At 46.8% G+C, this 18,542-nt stretch overlaps 1 protein-coding gene across 33 annotated transcripts in view; it reads right to left on the minus strand.

Annotated features, from left to right (window-relative positions):
- Nucleotides 1-18,542, minus strand: part of celf2 (cugbp, Elav-like family member 2) — a 161,028-nt gene that overhangs the window by 38,901 nt on the left and 103,585 nt on the right. For all 33 annotated transcript variants that reach the window (XM_029461992.1, XM_029462019.1, XM_029462018.1 and 30 more), the window contains one exon: nucleotides 13,129-13,211. In XM_029461992.1, coding sequence (XP_029317852.1) covers nucleotides 13,129-13,211 — 83 coding nt within the window. The remainder of the gene's footprint in view (nucleotides 1-13,128; nucleotides 13,212-18,542) is intronic.

Here is an 18,542-nt window from a genome sequence, read left to right on the forward strand (position 1 = left end):
ATTCAGATCTGATCCAACATTAAATGGGTTCTTCTTTGGCCCGTGCTACACTTATGCCCCAAGTTTCATTAGAACTGGACCAGCAGTGTTTCTGTAATCCTGCTGACAAACTTAACCTCCAAGAAGATGCAGTCCAAGACCCAGAATGGGACGCAGAAGACTAACAATAAACAACGAAGAAGAAGAAGTAGAACAACAACAAGTAGCAGCAGTTTCTGAACACCTTATGCTAAAACCAGCTAAGCTAGCGAGCTAATAACTAGCCAGCTACAACACCAACACATGGGCTCATATGGATATATTACGTAAAGATGGCTTGAGATAAACGACAAAACAAACTGTGGCATCAGGAGCTCTGTGTACAGACTAGATACAGGAAGTGTTGACTGATGTAGTTCTGATTGGCCATTTTGTTTCCTCAGGTTGTTGATCTGTGATTCTGGTCAGTAATCTGTAAGCATCTGGAGTAATTGACAAATAAATCTCATATTCTGTATCTGTTCCTCCGTCTGTCCCCTTTCCACCCGTGGGGTCAGAACAGAGGAGTAATGGATGCATTTACTGCGAGGAATCGAACCTCAGGTCACTGAGGTGGTGGATAGCTAATTAACCCCTGTGTCCCCCCCTCCCAAGGTGATTCCAGCAATCAGCAATCCATCTCACGCTCTACGTTATTAACATAAAACATGTATGTGATCACATGCCTTTTCCATTCTAACCTACAATCAATAAGTCTTCCCACCATCATGATTCTGCTCGCCTCGGCGTTGGATCTTAGTAAATACATTAATACGCACAGGTGCGCCGCAGGTGCGCCGCAGGTCAGAGATAAGGCAGCGAGATGCACATGTTTCTGCCGGGTGTAAACGGGATTTAAACGTGTCTTTTAAGATACTGGATATCTCTCTGATGTGAAGAAGAAGCAGTTTAATGGAGCTGAATGATGGATGTGTTATTAAGGTGGCGACTCTTCTTTTATGGAAAACAAGAAAACACTTCACAGATGAGAAGGCTTTGTCACCTCCCTCTCTCTCCCTCCCTCCCTCTCTCCCTCCTTCAACCTCTCCCTCTCCGTCCCTTTTTTTTATTCCCTCCATCTCCCTTTCCTTTATGGGAGATTATGTGGCTGTTTGATCTGCGGAGAGACGAATGACAGTGATTCTCCAAATCTAGCCCAGTATCAATCACACTCAGAGTCAAATACCAGCAGCGAGTGTGAGAGTGTGTGTGTCCGTATGAGTGTGTGTGTGTGTGTGCCCTGTCTTACCCATAACGCCCCTGGGCTCAGTCACGCTGTGACAGAAGGCTTTGATCTTCCAATTCTATCACACACCTTTATGCCAACTCTCTCCCTCTTGCTCTCTTCCTTATCATCCACACTCTCTGCTTCTTTTTCCCATCTCCCAGACATGTCCCACACACACACACACCCACACACACACACACACACACACACACCCACACACACACAGTCTGTCCGCTGATAAGTTCCCAAACCTGCCTGATGGGGGCAGTCAATGGTGGAGGGGGAACTAACAAAGAAAGACAGAATGGCACCTGACACTGCAGACCATTACTGACTCCCTCCAAAATATAACCAAAAAAGAACAAAGAGACAAACAAGCCCATCATTGCAGCTTTGCAACAAGCCAATCATGGTACACCATGAAACAAAAGGGTGTGAAATGTGTCATGGCTGACATGAGGTTTGTGATGCATGTCTGCACTAAAGGAAAACAAGAAAGACTGAAGGAAAAGACACAGTGAGATGGAAACCAAGGAAGTAAAGAAGGAGTATCAGGAGGAAAAGGAAACTAAAGAATATTACAATGTGTATATCTATATGTATATATTGAACAGTTGTGATGCCTTTTCATGCAAAGGGCTGAATATAGGGCAAGAAAGGGGAAAAGAAAAAGAGAGAAAGAAAAAGCTACAGTAAGAAATGGAGTGAGAATGAAATGAGAAAGTAGAAATGAAATTAAAATGTGATGGTTGAACGCTTTAACTTGTACTTTGGTGATTGCATCAGCCGCAAATGTCTGCGTGAGGATATAAAGACAAGGAAGCAAGACAGACATAGAACATTTAAGCTTATATAAGAAAAAGAAAAGGGGAAGGAGAGAAACAAAGAGAGACATAACGGTGACACGGTGAGAGAAAGACAAAGGATCAGAAGGGAAGAGAGGATGGAGAGAGGACGGACGACAGAAGGAGGGAAGAGACTCACGCAGACCAACCCTTCAGGCTGCACTCAGTACAGTATCACTGACACAAGGACAGATGGAGGGACATGGATTAGGTGTGTGTGTGTGTGTGTGTGTGTGTGTGTGTGTGTGTGTGTGTGTGTGTGTGTGTGTGTTGAAGCCACATCAAAAGGAGGAAAGTCGTGTCAAAGCAAACCTGGAAGTCACATCAAGTCAGTCTTTAATCCATTTCAAAGTCTGTCCTATAAAAGGCAAACAACAAAAACACACACACGCACACACACACACACGCACACACACACACACACACGCACGCACACACACACGCACGCACACACGCACAGACACACACACACACACCCACGCACGCACACAAAAAACCGATGTCTGCTTTTCAGGCGTCTCACCCTCAGGTCTGTCTACCCAGAATGCCCGGGCGGCGCTGTCGACACGTTTGATCTCGGAGAGCTCCCGCCGGGACCCACAAACACAAGACTCTCTTCCACTATCCCATAATTCCACAGTGCTGTTTCTTCCTGCCTGGCAGGCCCACAGCCGCAGCCTGCCATTCATTATGCGCTCAGTGGGAGCCCGGCAAAACTGCTCAGCCTCGTAAAGAAGCACAGAGAACCAGAACCTTCACGACGTAAAGCCATGTGTGCAGCCGGCACGATGCTGCGCTGGCATTTAGCTTTACACATGTATCTGTCGAGTCAGGAGGGGGCTGCGTAATCTGCTTCCTGTTTACCTTCCACAGCCCCATGTGCACGCCAACTCTTCCTCGTCTTCCTCTGGTGGATCTCTAATTGAGCGTGATTTACAAAATAAGAGCTGAAGACTTGATGCAATTTCCGGTTGTTTGATTATTATGTGGTAAAACTTTAAAGGGGCTTATTATCTGCTCCTCGTGCACTTCAAGTGTCACCATTTGTTTTTAATCATTTTTTAGAGCGCTTGAATTGGCGTATTACAAAGTGCAGAGTTGACTTGTGATGGACTGAGTCACGCTGGGCTCGGCTGTAGAACACATGAGAAATCAAACACCTTTGAAAAATCCATTAACATTTCATTTACATACTAATGTGCAAACTGAAAGTCCCCACCCACACCGCTAACAATGAGTTGCATGTTGTCCCACTGCTTAACAACTACTTACTTGCAGCTCTACAATTACTGCAGAAGAAATGTGTTACATTTATGAGCCGGCTATAAAATACTTTCATTTATTTGGATTTATAGTTTGTGGAGCAGCGGCTACGTCGGCTCTGGAATCAGCGGTGATTGTTTGCTTATTCGTGTCCAAATCACATTTTACTTAATGACTTCATTCATCTTGCACTGGGGGAAATTCTCATTTTGTTCAAGTTGTTAGAGGTTTGAAGTGCTTCCTCCTGACGGAGAGCTTCATAATGTCTTCATCATTACAGCCCATGTCCTGTTTATTGAAGGGGCTAAAAACACATTTTTGTAATTCATTGTACTCATTATTTCACTGGCTAGCATTATGAAGAGCTTCCACCAACTGTAAGGCCACACACACACACACACACACACACACACACATATATAAATATGTAGTGTAATGAAGGGAGCCTCTGTCACTGTGTGTGTGTGTGTGTGCACTACGTTCACTTTGTCTCTCTGCTGTTTGGGGCGAGCGTTGAATCATTCAGTACATGTGCTGTAAAACCAAAACAATGAGCTAAAGCAGGCTGAAAGAGTTGGGGGGTACATTTCACACGGTCCTCTGATTCTCTATTAATATGAAAACATTGAGTAATTGAGCTTTAATGTGTGTGTGTGAGCCCGACACGTCAGAACTGTCGCCATGCAAGATAAGCCGATGTAATCACCAGAGGATATTTAGATCAGTAAGAAGCCACTGAGTGGAAGCATAAGGTCCACATTACACCAGAGGGATCAGAGTGGATGGATTTTACGAGCTTCCAGTTCTGGGACAGTCTCTTTAATCCCCCGTCCTTCCTGGCAGAGGCAAAGTGTCTATCTGCCGGACTTACTGACACCCACTAACCCTCCTCTTTTCCTTTCAACCTTTTTTATATTTATGTCCCCATTACCTACAGAGACTCTCGGCAACCTGTCCGGCAATCAGGCGATCTACGTGCTAACCCGCCCCCTCGGCTGGCCGTTAAACTGTCCCTCCTGGTGCATCGAGTGCAGGAAACTCTACACTTCCTAAATGTTAACTGCAGCTCCTGGGTTAACGTGATCCCCTGTCGCCTGCGCTCGCCCGCCGACGTCTTCCAGAAATGCCCCCGTGCTAAAAAGTTCAGAGGTGGACGTCTCCTGGAGCCAGAGGACTAACTCGAGGCTCACGCTGGGAATAGGATGAGTGTGTGTGTGTGTGTGTGTGTGTGTGTGTGTGTGTGTTGTGTGTGTGTGTGTGCGGCCTTTGCCAGCAGTTGGCACCTTCAAAGCAACAGCCAACTTCACATGACCAGAGTGTGTGTGCCAAAAACTGGGGAGTGCACATACTGTATGGCACCAAACACCAGCCTCTCTCTGTCTGGGTCTCACACACACACACACACACACACACACACACACACACACACACACACACACACACACACACACACACACACACACACACACACACACACACACACACACACACACACACACACACACACACACACTTTCTCCTCCCTCCTCTCTGAAGGTGTGACGGTGAGCTGCTGGGTCAAAGTCAGGCAGATGGCCCTCGCAGTCGGGATTCAATATCAGTGGCCGACCATGCAAACGACACACACACACACACACACACCCGTGCGCACACACACTGCCATGACCTCTAGACGGTGATCATTGGCGATAACACAAAGGACGCCTCACCTACGTTTTTTAAATGGAAAGAGAACCTTTTCCTGAAGCTTCAGAATATAAAGGGGTTAAATTAGAGCGTGTTTGGGGACTTGGTTGTAGTTTTGGATCGGTGGTGTACAATCAACACACGGACAACAACAATATATTTCCACCAATACAATGAGAGTTTGAAGCTTGCAAACACAAAACAGTGGGTATTTACAGCCATGATTACCATTTTCAGCTTTTTTACTTCCACCACGAAGCTTATGTTTCGGTTTGTTTGTCTGCAGGATTACGGAAGAACTGCTCGCCCGACTTTCCTGAAACTTGGTGGACGGCTGCGACACGGACCAAGAACAGAATGTTGAAGCGGATCTGAGTCACGGCGCGTGCACACGTTGAGTTATTGTACGTGTACTGGGGATGTTTGGACATTAAACAGCACAGAAAGTCATTCAAAGTGAGCAAAACTTTAATGACATCCACATGTTTGGTGCGTCAGGACTTTAGAGAGTCCAGTTACATCCAATCCACCTTTTCCAACGGCTTCTCTTAGTTTGATTAAACGTCCTATAACGATGACATCAGTGGTCTATAATCCGGCACACCTGGCGTATGAAGAAAGCAGCAGACGTGCCTCTCGTGCCTGCACACTTCTATCAGTCAAACTCCTGGTGTGAAGCGCCTGCTTTCCTGTGATGTAGAGTCTTGAATGTACATCAAAACCTTCAGGTGGGTCTCCCCTCTCCAACAGTGAAACACAAGCTGCTACACACACACACACACACACACACACACACACACTTGACACAGTACAAACCCTCTGCTTCAACACACTCTGACAAACACCTTGATACAGATAAAGTGTGACTTTAATTCTCCTTTCAGCAAACAAACCGCTATAAATCAAATTGTCCTTTATAATATCCCTCGTCTTAGCAGTGCTTAGCGCGCAGTTAGCCTACATTATCCCCACTTCATTTAGCTCGGTAAACAATTAACCCGGCCCGCGTGTGTGCGCTGAATGATTGAGGGATTTGGCATTAGCTATGCTGCGTCGCGTCTCCACACTAACTACTCTAAGTGTTTAACATAGTTAGCCACAGTCCCCCCCTTTTCCTTCCCCTCCCCTCCTCCCGCCGCTGAATCAATATGCTTAAACGCCGCCACAAAGAGAAAAGAGGGGTTAGGGAAGTTAATTTGAAACAAGCGATTAATATTTCTTTCGTTAAATAAAGAGCACACACACACACACACACACACACACACACACACACACACGTGTGCACACGCACTCTGAGGGTCGGCGCATCGATGAGGTTTGCTTTCCTTCAGCCCTGTTTGCGATAGCATTTGGGTTCCACTACAGCAATTACAGCCTTTAATTGAATTGATTTTGATAATGAGCCTCTGTAATGACACCGCGCTGGGAATAGGTGTGTGTATTAAGTGTGTGTGGCGTTGGCAGTACATGAGCTACTATTGTTTTCCCGGACTTGAATGATCTATGTGCAGGATTCAAAGTTATGTGTTTTGTGTGTGTGTGTGTGTGTGTGTGTGTGTGTGTGTGTGTGTGTGTGTGCTGGTCAGCTTGTTGGAGGTGTAACCTTTCAGCTTGTTGCATAATGTCCTCCAGGCTATAGCACATGAATGTTTGATGACACACGGCTTAGTACATGATACATTTAATATCCTACGCCGCCGCATCAGGCTGAGCGCCACCCACAAGTGCTTCCCAGCTCCTCGCACGGTTGCGGTGGTCAGATTTCCCGGCTCTACCCGTCAGCGGGAGGTTACCTCATCTCTTTTCCCTGCCAGTCGGCTCGTCTGCTGCTTAAGTGCTGCGTGGAGAGCAATTGTGATTGAGCAGCGATATGTGTAATGGGCTCGCATCTGAACAAACAACACACACGGACTGACAAGCTGTGTGTGTTGTCCTCCCCTCGCTGCACTACTATCAAGTGCTTTGCAGAAAACACACACTTCAGGGGAAGCCCAGGTATCAGTTAGCTGATAAATGGGGCTTGGTATGTGTCGTGCTAACACCGCCGCTATGATGGATTCCTTTTGATTATATTCAGAGGTCATTATGGAACAGATAAACGCCACTCGCACGTCTCAGGTGTCAGCCGAGAGCATCGGTGTCTGGTGGTCGACACGCTGTTTTGATTTCTTTGTGGACAACTTGTACATCTTGAGAAATAAATGTCAGGATCGAGTTTGTGCAACTCTACACGGTTCACCGGGGATTTAAAGACCTCACCAGCGAGCTGCGAGGATTTCAGGTGATATTTGTCCGCGCGACAGACATCAGGAACATCGATTGCATGTTATATACAGTTAGCGTTTCACACCGTCCATCTCAGACCCTGCAGCGGAGTTACAGCGCACAGCCTGCAGCGTGAGAGGAGCCACAGTCCACTATTTCTCAAGCGTGCACACAAGTTCCCCTTCAAAGGCGGGAACGGTCTCTCTGACGACCACGGGGGCGTCTGCATGAAAGAATACCATTTCTCACATCATTGAAAATGATAATACACATTATCACTTACAGCGTGTGCGTCTATCCGCAGCCCTGTCCACCAACTTGAAATAATAAATGGCCGATTAAATGACTTATGTCTTTGGATTATAAATGGCTCCTTTTAAACGTTAACCTTGCTCGAGATCACACTCGCTTTGATGAGCGGCCTTTGATGTGCCGTTGGTTGCACGAGCACACACAACCTCGTGCCTTGTATTCTGGCATCGGAGCGTCGCTAATTATCTTGCCAGCAGAAAGGTAAGGGAGGTGGGGACCTGTGTGTGTGTGTGTGTGTGTGTGTGTGTGTGTGTGTGGTCTCAGTGCGACAGTAGTTTTAATGAGCCCCACGCTTCTTATTAAGCTCGGTGCTCGACAAACGCTCTGATCCGCCCACATGGAGGATGCCGCTCGACTGATCGCGTCTGAAGCCTCAAACACAAGCCCCCCCCCCCACACACACACCCTCTGATCACCCTCCCTCGATTTCCTCCCCTCCCCACAGCCTTACTGTCAGAACGAAATATCCTTGAGAGAAACTGTGAATCAAAGGCCTTTTGATTCAGAGAGAGAGAGATAGAGAGGGAGAAAAGATGGAGAGAGAGATTCAACAGGACAAAAGAGAAAGAGAGAGGGGGGGTGTGTGTGTGGGGGGGGGGGGGGGGGGTGCAGAGAGGGCAAGAGGTAGAGAGAGTGCGGAGAGAAAGAAAACGAGGATAAAGGAGTGAACTTCTCCAAGCTGGAGGGCACTCCAGAGGACACGTCCTAGATTAGCTCGCACCCCTCCCTTCATCCTTCCTTCTCCTCCACGCTCCACCCGGCTTCAGACGGAGAACGGCGGCCTCGGGGCCTTTTGGCGGGCATCGGGGGTGTGTGTGCGGGGGAGAAAGAGGGGAGACACCGGGCATTTAGACATCTGTCAGCCACTAATGAAAGAGTTCAATTTAGTGGAAAATCTCAAACAACCTTGTCTGACAGGCTTTAACTCGCCACATGTTATGTTGTTGGTGTGTGTGTGTGTGTGTGTGTGTGTGTGTGTGTGTGTCTCAGCGTGTGTGTTGTGTTAGTGAGGAGTGTGTTTGTGTCTCCAAGTGGATCAGGAGGGGGGAATTAAGAAAAAAAAATGTAATGCAATAAATGTGCTGGGGCATATGCTTGTGTGCACATAAAAGGGTGTGTACTGTAAGTGTGTGTGCGTGTGTGTGTGTGTGTGTGTGTGTGTTAAAGAGTCATGCAGGGGCGTGGATCAGCCCGTGCAGCAGGGGTTGGTCTTATGGCTTTAAATCGCTCCAGGGGTACAGGGCATGTTTTTCGCCGATAGATGGGTTATGGAGGGGTTTGTGTGTGTGTGTGTGTGTGTGTGTGTGTGTGTGTGTGTGTGTGTGTGTGTGTGTGTGTGTGTGTGTGTGTGTGTAAAGAAGCGTATTTAGACCTCACCAGTGCTATTAGAGTTGAGGAGATGAACACATGGCTCTCCAGGCAACACATGCAGCACGCAGACAGACACACACACTTAGTCTCCGACCCCCCCAGAGCTTCATTAGCAGGTCATTAGAAAGAACTTCAGTGAAAGCTGTTCTTCTTTGAGAAACAGCTTTGTTTCATTGAAAAGACTCCATGTGCATGTGGTACAGATGACTCATTAATGTAGATAGTTAACTGGATTTAAACTGTTGATTGACGTGTTCTGAGGTGAGCATTGAGGGGCTAATCTCAGGGTCCACTCCAGTCCACTGTGGTGGTGTTGTAGTATTGTGTTGAAGATTATGGAGTTTTTATCTTTCAAAAAGTTAGATAAACTGATTGCAATAACGTCGAAAGGTAACTTTCATTCATGTTAAATAAGACGTGCACAGCCTGGACGTTAACGTGCTACTTTATGATGATTTACATTCACATTTCATTCCTCTCTGATGGACACATGTAGAACAAACGTGCGTTTTGGTGGAGATAGATGAGAAGATAGACTCCACTCTCATGTCTGTACGACAAATACAAAGCTACCTGCTGCAGCCAGCTAGCTTAGCTTAGCATAACGACAGGAGACAGGAGGAAACAGCTCAGTCTGGCTCAGTGCAAAGGTAACAAAACATATCTAAACCTCACTAATCTACACGTTTGGTTGGACAAACTGCACAAAAGCGACACATTGTGGACATTTGTCTTTTGCATAAGCAGTTAAAAAATGCCTGACAGCACTGAGTTACACGCTAGTTGCAGTAATGATGTACTTTTACCAACTTCCCAAGATTCCTCTGTAGATGAAAGCTGTGCTGCATTCAACACATGATGACATTGTTTACTGGAAACTATGAATATAGCGTGTTCTTCGAGAGGAGACACAACAACCTTTGGGAGGGATGATAATCAAAAAGAATCTAAAACAGCGAGCCCGAGCGATGCAACACCCAGTTCCTGTTCTGGCCTGTTACACTTGGAGAACATTACTCCATCTCTGAAGTGTGACGGACGGGCGTGGAGCTGACGTGAATATACACTTTCTGCACGCTTTACATCACATGTGCATACATTTGGTACACACGCGCTGTCAGATGGCTGACAGAGCTTCAGCAGAGACGGCTGAGCAGTGACGGAGAGAGACGTGGAGAGGCAGGGAGCTTCTGTCGGCTGCTGCTTCTCCTGCGTGTCACCCTGTGAGGAAACCTGAATCTCAATCCTTGGTTCCCGTCAGCGGCGTCGCCTCTCTGAGCGAGGGAGAGATTTATCACATTAACCACAGACCCCTTCACTTAATGCCCTCCAAAAGAAATGGCAGCCATTCAACTGTCCCTTCCCTAAACCAACATGGCTGCCGGCTGGTGCAGCCAAAACCGGTGCCCTTTTTTTCTCCAATTTGGCTCCCGCCCAGCTTTCCACTCTGATTGCATCTCTCCCTGTTAGGGCCGGGGTTTTGGAAGGAGAGATAGAGCGAGGGAGGGGAAGGGTGCCAATACAAACATTGTTCTGCTGGCTTTTTACAAGCCAGGAGAGGGGGGAAGTTAATAAGCAGGTATTGGTTTTTAACTGCGGCCCGTTTATTGCTTTGCCCTCGAGCGTGCTGGGGTGCTCGACTCCACCTTTTTCCTGTCCATCTGCCCGTCACTCCGCTAACCTCCCGTTCAATTTCTCCCCCTCTCTCTGTCAGCTCTCCCTTTTGTCTTGACTCGCCTCGCTCAGAAATTAATTCACCACCCTCATCATGTTTTCTCTCTCCTGCCTCCAGCTGACTCCTTCCCTTCACCTCGTTCTGCACCGTTTTATTTTAAACTAAGCGAGTGTAAAAAAGAAACCTTGATAAAAATGATAAACAAACCACTTAATGATCTGTCATTATGCCACTATTGATTTGCAAGTGCACTGTATTTATTGCCTGTATATTAGCTTTTAAACCATATCCGTCTGTCAATACTGCACGTTTATTAAACATCGGATCCAGTCAGTGCCAGCTCTGCCGTGATGAATATGATGCAGCTTTAATTACGTGCACATGTGCTGTTGATCAACGTCGCCCGTCAATGGTCAGTTTGCCGGGAACCAAAATGAGTTCATTGGAGACTAAAATCTCCAGTTCTCCCAGTAATACACCTTTTACATCTCACAGCGAGGTCAGGCAGTCTCTTGCTTTGTAGTTTCATCTCTTGCGTACATCGCGGTTCTCATCTCTACCAGGCAACACCTGGAGCAACGACCTTGGGTCTTGCCGTTGAGAACACAAACACGGTGTTCTTGGTGGGGAAGGATGTGAAGATGCTACTCGTGGGTGAAAAACTATTTTAAAATGCATGAATTTATTAAATTGAATGCACTTTGATGAAGGTTGAAGAACCCTTTACTCGTATCTATCCCCCTCCACTTGTGAAACCAAACTAATGGCCTTGTAAGCAACGGCAATCTAAATGGAAGAATGCCTCGAATGCTTTCAGACCAACCAATAACAAGGACTTCCATTTAAAGTCACTGCTTTTTGTATTCTTACTCAACTCTACTTGCCCTATCCTTGAAGAGCTCCTGATATCCTCACAACACCACCTTTCTTCACCCAGTCACTCACTCTTCCTCCTTTACAATCACATTGTGTTTGTACCCGACTTCAAACAGCCCCAAACATAAGAACCGGATAGAGACGCCGCAGGAGAGAGAAGTTAGGGAGGAGGAGGGATGACCAGACGGAACAGAGGGAAGGAGGGTTTTATGGTGTAGACGAAGGCGATTTCATGTTCCTATAATCCTGAAAGTGCTGCAGTATGTGTCCTCCCCAGGGCTGCTTCACACCTCCAACAAGGGATAAGTGACTAACTCTCATGGCACAGGAATACAGGCCGAGTTTAACATACTTCTTCCACGAACAATTAACACGGTGACTCTGTGAAAAACAACAAGCTCGACTGCAAATCGGGAACCTGAGCACAAACCCTGCGTACAGCTCTTGTGGGATTCGCTGTATCCGCCCAGTCCTGCCCAGGAGGGCTATCCGCCGATCCACCTGACAGAAGCAAAGCGAGTGCAAGCACTCAACTGATGAGATTCCAGTTAGCCGGCGCAGCCAAGAAGAGACGCAGGGGAAGCAGCCAATAGCCCAAGCAGAACGGATCTAGGGGCCTCTAAATATCCACCTAGGGCTAAAAGAGTGAGAGCACGAGCTCCGGCCCACTTCCTCTATCGCTCTCTTGGGCCTCAGGAAGGAACAATAGTGGAGCATGAGAGAAATGCAATGCCACAGCATCAACACACACCTTCATAGTCAAGCTCACGCACAGGTTTCCACATATGCAGAAGCTAAACGCATTTAAGCAGGAAAACACCCGCCTTATGACACATTTAGCTCTAAATGGCTATTTGAGCAGTCAGAAGTTATACCTACGTGACGTAATGCACTGTACATCCCACTAAATCTAAGTATTCATTACATTATTGAGAACCAGGTATCGGCACGTCCGTAGTTATTAGAGACAACAATCTTTTCCTAAACTTGACCGAGTTGTTTCCTGTGAAGACGGAAGTTTATTTTGAAAAGGCTGCATGCATGTAACAAACGGACATTAACACATGTCGCTACTGACTGTGAAATCAAAAGGGACTACTTGACGCCCCGTGGTTTAATTACACGTCCTCATATCACCAGTTGTAGTTGTTTTTGGGCAAGAAGAAGACGATGCAGGCGTCACTAACAACATGTTCCAAGTGCTCCAGTAAAGCGTGACATTGTGACATCCTGCACGACACCAGGATCCTGGAACTTAAGCAGCTAAATGCAATTCATCCATCATTCATTTTAAATAAAGAACATGTTTACCAGAAAACTCCAAAGCAGACGTTTAACTTATCGACTCCTTTGTTTGCATTTTGTTTGACAAACTCACTCTGGCACTCAGCTGCTCACCTGCTCACTCCTTTAGTCACTCGGTCACTCACACGCTTGCGAATGCACCGAGGCAGCAGTGCAACACACTCATATTTTCACACACACACACACACACACACACACTGGGGCGGGGGCCGCCTCAGGGTGCTGCTGTAAGTGTGTGATTAGAGGAGAAAGTCGGCAGAGGAGAATCCAGGACACACACTCACCCCTGTTAAGGTCTTTATGTTGTGCAGTGCATTCTGGGCTTCAAGGGCAGCTTTCCTTGTGTAAAACGTGACAAAACAGCAGCCTGGGGAGGGAGAGAGAGAGACAGAGAGAGGGGATGAGCATAAGGAGCAACAAAGAGCATTTTCTCTATTCATCTGCTTGGCATCACCTGTCGACACTGGCGGACACTGAGTGAATGTTAAGGACGACACATCCTAGCGGAGAGGGAGCGAGCGCTTTTGGATTTGTTTCAGCGCTGATGACTTGAGCCTTGAGGAAGCGCGCGCACGCCGCGACGCACATGCACGCTACACAAACAATACAAATACACAGATGAAGAGGAGGAGGTGGAGAGAGGGGTTGCCTCTTCATTAATCATGGAGTAATCTGTGAACAGTTGCTTACTCGCTCTTTCTCGACAGAAAGTATTCATTTATTCATTGCTCACGCTCCCTCCTTCACTAGTTCACACCTAACTAAGTAACTCCCACTGATTTAGTGACTTGCGGGTTAATTCGACATGTAGACGTCTAGGTAATATAACATTTTAATTATATTTCTGCGTGCAGTACAGTCTAATTTCTCCAAATGTAGCTCCCGGTTTCACCTTTTTAGTTAACCTGCAAATGACCAAGTTGCTTACTCAGTCGTGTGTGCACTCGGATGCATGAGCGCACACAAACACAGCGAGGAAATAAGAAAAGGAGAGAGAGAGGGATTCTTCCTCTTTAATCTGTGTGTGCTCCCTGCGAGGGGCTGAAACACGGCGGTTGTGGATCACTCTCAGTCAGCAGGCAAAGCTGCAGAGTCAGACAAACATCAGCTGGAGGATATTTAGATCAGACACAGAGGTGTGACTTTTCTGTTTCCCCTCATATAAAAAAGCAGCTGTTGGAAACGTTGTAAAAGTCACAGTATGGACTCTGGTCTGTGTTTACGTCCTCTTGACACCTTTGAATTATTTTCTAACAGCCGCAGGGGAATCGAAAAGCAAGAATGAAGAGGAAGGACGATGTTTGAGCCGAATATTAAATATTGAGGATACGCTGGAAGAACAAATAGGTTCACGATGCATCACCAGGCACAATGGAAACCTGTGTTTTAAGCGATGGCATGACCTTAAACACAGCATCTATCTTAGACTGTAAAGCTAATGTCATTCTGCAGATGCCCACACAGTGCTGCTACTACTGCTACTACTACTACTACTACTACTACTACTACTACTACTGCTACTACTACTACTACTACTACTACTACTTGTATTTGCAAACATGTGATAAAGATCCTTTAAATGTAGTTCATTATTGTGACACTGTTTGCAGTAATCGTGACACGCGACAGTTGAAATAAACGTGCTTCTGCTGCAACTCAAATATTTGCGATGTCATGCTAGATAAATGACTTGGAACGCCACCCAGAGTTGGAGTTCCTACTTGTAAACTCATGAAGAAGAAGAAGAAGCTGTCTGACGTCACACAACAATGGCGGCACCCATGGAGTCGCAGTAACTAAAAAAGCAACGTTAAGTACCATCATATAGTAAAATCTGTTCTGCCTGTAAATTAATGTCAGAATATGTCGTCAACGCTGGTAGCAGTAAACAATCTCTGAACGTTATTTCGGAAAACGTTAAAAATGCCACAAAAATAACTGAAAATATTGGGAAAAATACAGCATTTACGAACTTTTGCAGTTTACCTGCCGATGTGGCTACAGTAGACGAGAACACAGTAGACGAGTGACGTATATTTATGTCACTTATTTAATTAAAACAGCCGTCTTTTTAATCAACACCAAGGGCACGAGTTCCTGTTTCATCTATTTGTGCAAGAAGCTGCTGAGAGTCCAATTGTACACTTGCCAAAGAAACATCAGTTTGTCACAGTCATGCTTTCTGTTTGTGTTCCAGGTGCACGACGCCAAACATCGTGCACCTGGAACGCTTGGAAGTTGGAAGTTTTTAGTTTCCGACTTTGACTGGAACGCATCTTTACGCCGCATTGAACAAAAACAAGTTTGCACGAAACTTCATCTCAGATGAGCGTTTGACTATTTTCTTGTATGTATCGAACACAGTTCTTTACGTTACAGGTCATTCAGCAGACGCTCTTATCCAGAGCGACTTAACTAAGTACAGGGACAGTCTCCCTGGAGCAGCTCAGGGTTAAGGACCTTGCTCAGGGGTACAATGGTGGAAGCCTGGTATTGAACTCCCAACCTTCTAGAGTTTGGTTTGGAAGGCGTACCACTAGACCACCACCAAGTCACCAACAGTTCTTGTTGATTTGGTGAACAAGGTGAGGCCACGTTATCCACAGCGGAGCCACCGGTCTGTTCAGGTTTTAGCTTCTACATCTTCCCTCCAGCTTCTGCTCATCCGTTCACTTGGGTTTCAATTTATTCCTCCAGAAACGAGGAGAGTGCACCATTGTTTCCGGACTGGCGGTGGGTTTGTTGCCCACATCGCAGACACCCGGCCCTTATGACACTTGCCCTGCAGTGCATCTTAGTGAAATCCAACAGTGAGCATCTGGAGCAGATTTGGCATCCGAATCCCAGAGTCCCTTTGATGGGGCTGGGAGCGTAATGGATCTGAATTCCTGCGGTGTCCTCTGGGTGCCACGGTTGTTGAATAGTTGGCCCTTAGCCTAGCATCGGCAACGTGATCGGTGTTGTGATTCAGATGCCGCAGTGCCTGTGTATTAGCGGGGATAACTCCCAGCTTAGTGTTTTCTTCTATGACCCCCAGCGTGAAAGGCAGTCAGGGTGTCACTTCACTAAACCCTGAGCCCCCCCCCCTCCACTTCTACTATCAGTATTCATTTACCAACAGAGACTTTCACACCAGCTTCTTCTAGTTAAAGGCCCGGAGATAAGAGGGGACAAGAGTCATGACTGTCAGACTATCACTGGGTTAAAGTGTATACAATTTACCTCATGGAGGTCACCAACGTGATGGGGCTTTTTACACACACGACTGAAAGTGGTGGCTTCCACTGCCTCCGCTAATACCCAGAAGTTCTGGAAAAGTTGATCTCTACCACCTACGACTGTTTCATTATCAGTGGATGGATATACAACTTCTTACCTGCTGCCTGCACTTCATTTAAGCAGGTTTCCCGACGTAACAATTGGCACTCTGGCACGACTGAATGCAGTAAAGTTAATAAAAACCATAAAAGTGCAAACTGTTCCAGAGCAAGGTGTCAATCAAGCCCAGTCTGTGCGGACCCACACACTCTAATCAGGCACATGAAGTGAGGACACCTGTGCAGGTGTATGAGTGTGTGTCGGGCCTTTAAAGGCACACATGCATAATCACTGCCAAAATAAAAAGTTAAACAATCTGAATAAATAACACTACATGTAAGAGTATTTGGGGTGAAATGTCCGTTTTAACTGTGTCATACTTCCTGAATAGTCGGTGCAGAGTGAATGCTGTGTGCACAAGAAGGATTATAATTCCACTTGCACCTGTGTTCAAGCTTTGGCCCGTCGGTTTTGTGATTCCAACAGCACCGTATGAGTCTTAGCTGCTCGCCGCGCACTCTGAATTATGATTCCGGTGGCATTTTTGCCAAATCTGTACATGGGCGGGTTAGCTTTTGGGGTTAGCTTTTGGTGTTAGCATTAGCGATTCTGACAGTGTATAATGTGCAGAGGAAGGTTTGCTTTTAGCGCTGCGTTAGCCCCTGTGTGTTGTGATTCCCATGGTGTAGCCGGGCCCGGGAGCCATGCGGCGTGTGACGGATCGTCCCAGGTGGTGGGCTGTCAAGACGAGGATCAAAGAGCAGAGGAGTGGACCTCACACACACACACACACACACACACACACACACACACACGATCCCTGCAGTGTTCCTGTTCCACCTGTTTAAGAGTCAGCACACTCACGGCTCACACACAGAAAGCCAATAAGAGCATGCATATTATTTTAAGTTCATGTCAGCATGTGTGCTTTTTATTTACAGAGAATTGTACCTGTACTTCAACCTTAGGGGGGGGGGGAAGGTGCTGCAGACTGCCATGAATAAGCTCTTTCCATCAATCTGTGTGCATGTGTCTCTCTTTTCCTCGCAGCACAAACATTTACCTGACGGCCGAGAGGGCTCAGAACGGTGGGAGATACTCTAAGCTGTCGAGCAGGGACACTCAGAAACACACACAGACTCGGAGTAAAGGGGAGAGGATGTGTTCGAGGTGACGTGTGTAACTGAAAGAGTGAGACAGAAGGAGACGGACGTGGGAAAGGAAGGGTAGAGGAAGAGGAGCTGTGAGTAGAATAGAGAGCAGAGGAGGGAGATGCCTGTTCATAAATGCTTCATGGCTGCTGAAGGGGGCCTTTGACTGAGCGAAGACCCCCGGCACCCCGACTCTGTCAACACATCTAGCCCCTCCAACAACAGGTCGACCCCGGGCTTCAAGGCAGCAGAGCTGGAGAGGAGCTGAGGGGGCTCGCTGTAATATGTTGGTGTTTCAGGTCGATATTGTCTTTTTATTTAAAGTCAGGCATCTGTCAGACCGTGTTCTTCTGATCATTGTTGCCTCAGAGGTGGAGGTGCACTGTCTTTGTACGTTTCATCATTTAATATCTTTTTTTTGTGTGTGTAATTTTCACATTAAATGATGAAACATCCAAGTGGCCCCTGCCAGAGAACAGGTGGACGGGTCACCTGAGCTTAAGCAGCAACTAATCTATTTAAAAGACTTTCATTAGCCCGGGCTTCAGTGAAGAGTCCCATGCTTCACAGATATCCTCGGCTTTACACTAATTATTAATTGGATTCTTGTGCTTTTTATTTAGATTTCTTTGTTCAGACCCAACGAGCGTTTCTCCTCTTTACTAATTGACCTTTTTGTTTCCTCCGTGTTTGATGTGGTGCTTCAGAAGGAAACATTTCCTGTAAATCAGGACCACTAAGATTTATTCTGCGTGCTCCAGGTTAAGCTGCAGGTGTGTTCAGAGCACACGTGTGGTTAGAGAGGCGGGTGGACGCGGGGGCGAGTGAAAGGAGCATTGCCCTGCAGTCCAGCACGATGGTTTATTAATAGGGGGGAAAAAGAAAGGAGTGTGTATCAGAGAGCATCACCCTGAGCCCTCCCACCCCGAGGCTCTCACACAGACTCCTCTTTCTCCCTCCATCACTCCGGTGCTTCCCCTTCCCCTCCACGCCGCTTCTGACCCCCGGGGTTCAACTCAGCCGCTGACCCACATTAACTACTGCTGCAATTACTGCTCGCACTGGCCTCTGGGGGGCACGGGATACACACTCTCCATTTCTTACCCCCCCCTCTCTCACTTTTTTCCTTTCTCTCTCTGCTCTCTGTGCAGCTGTAAAAACGCCCCTTAATGTGTATAATTCATGTGTGTCACAGAGCGGCTGAGTGACAGCAGGGGATGAATGACGGA

This window comes from Cottoperca gobio, chromosome 23, assembly GCF_900634415.1.
Source record: "Cottoperca gobio chromosome 23, fCotGob3.1, whole genome shotgun sequence".
In the NCBI taxonomy this organism is placed as follows: Eukaryota; Metazoa; Chordata; class Actinopteri; order Perciformes; family Bovichtidae; genus Cottoperca; species Cottoperca gobio.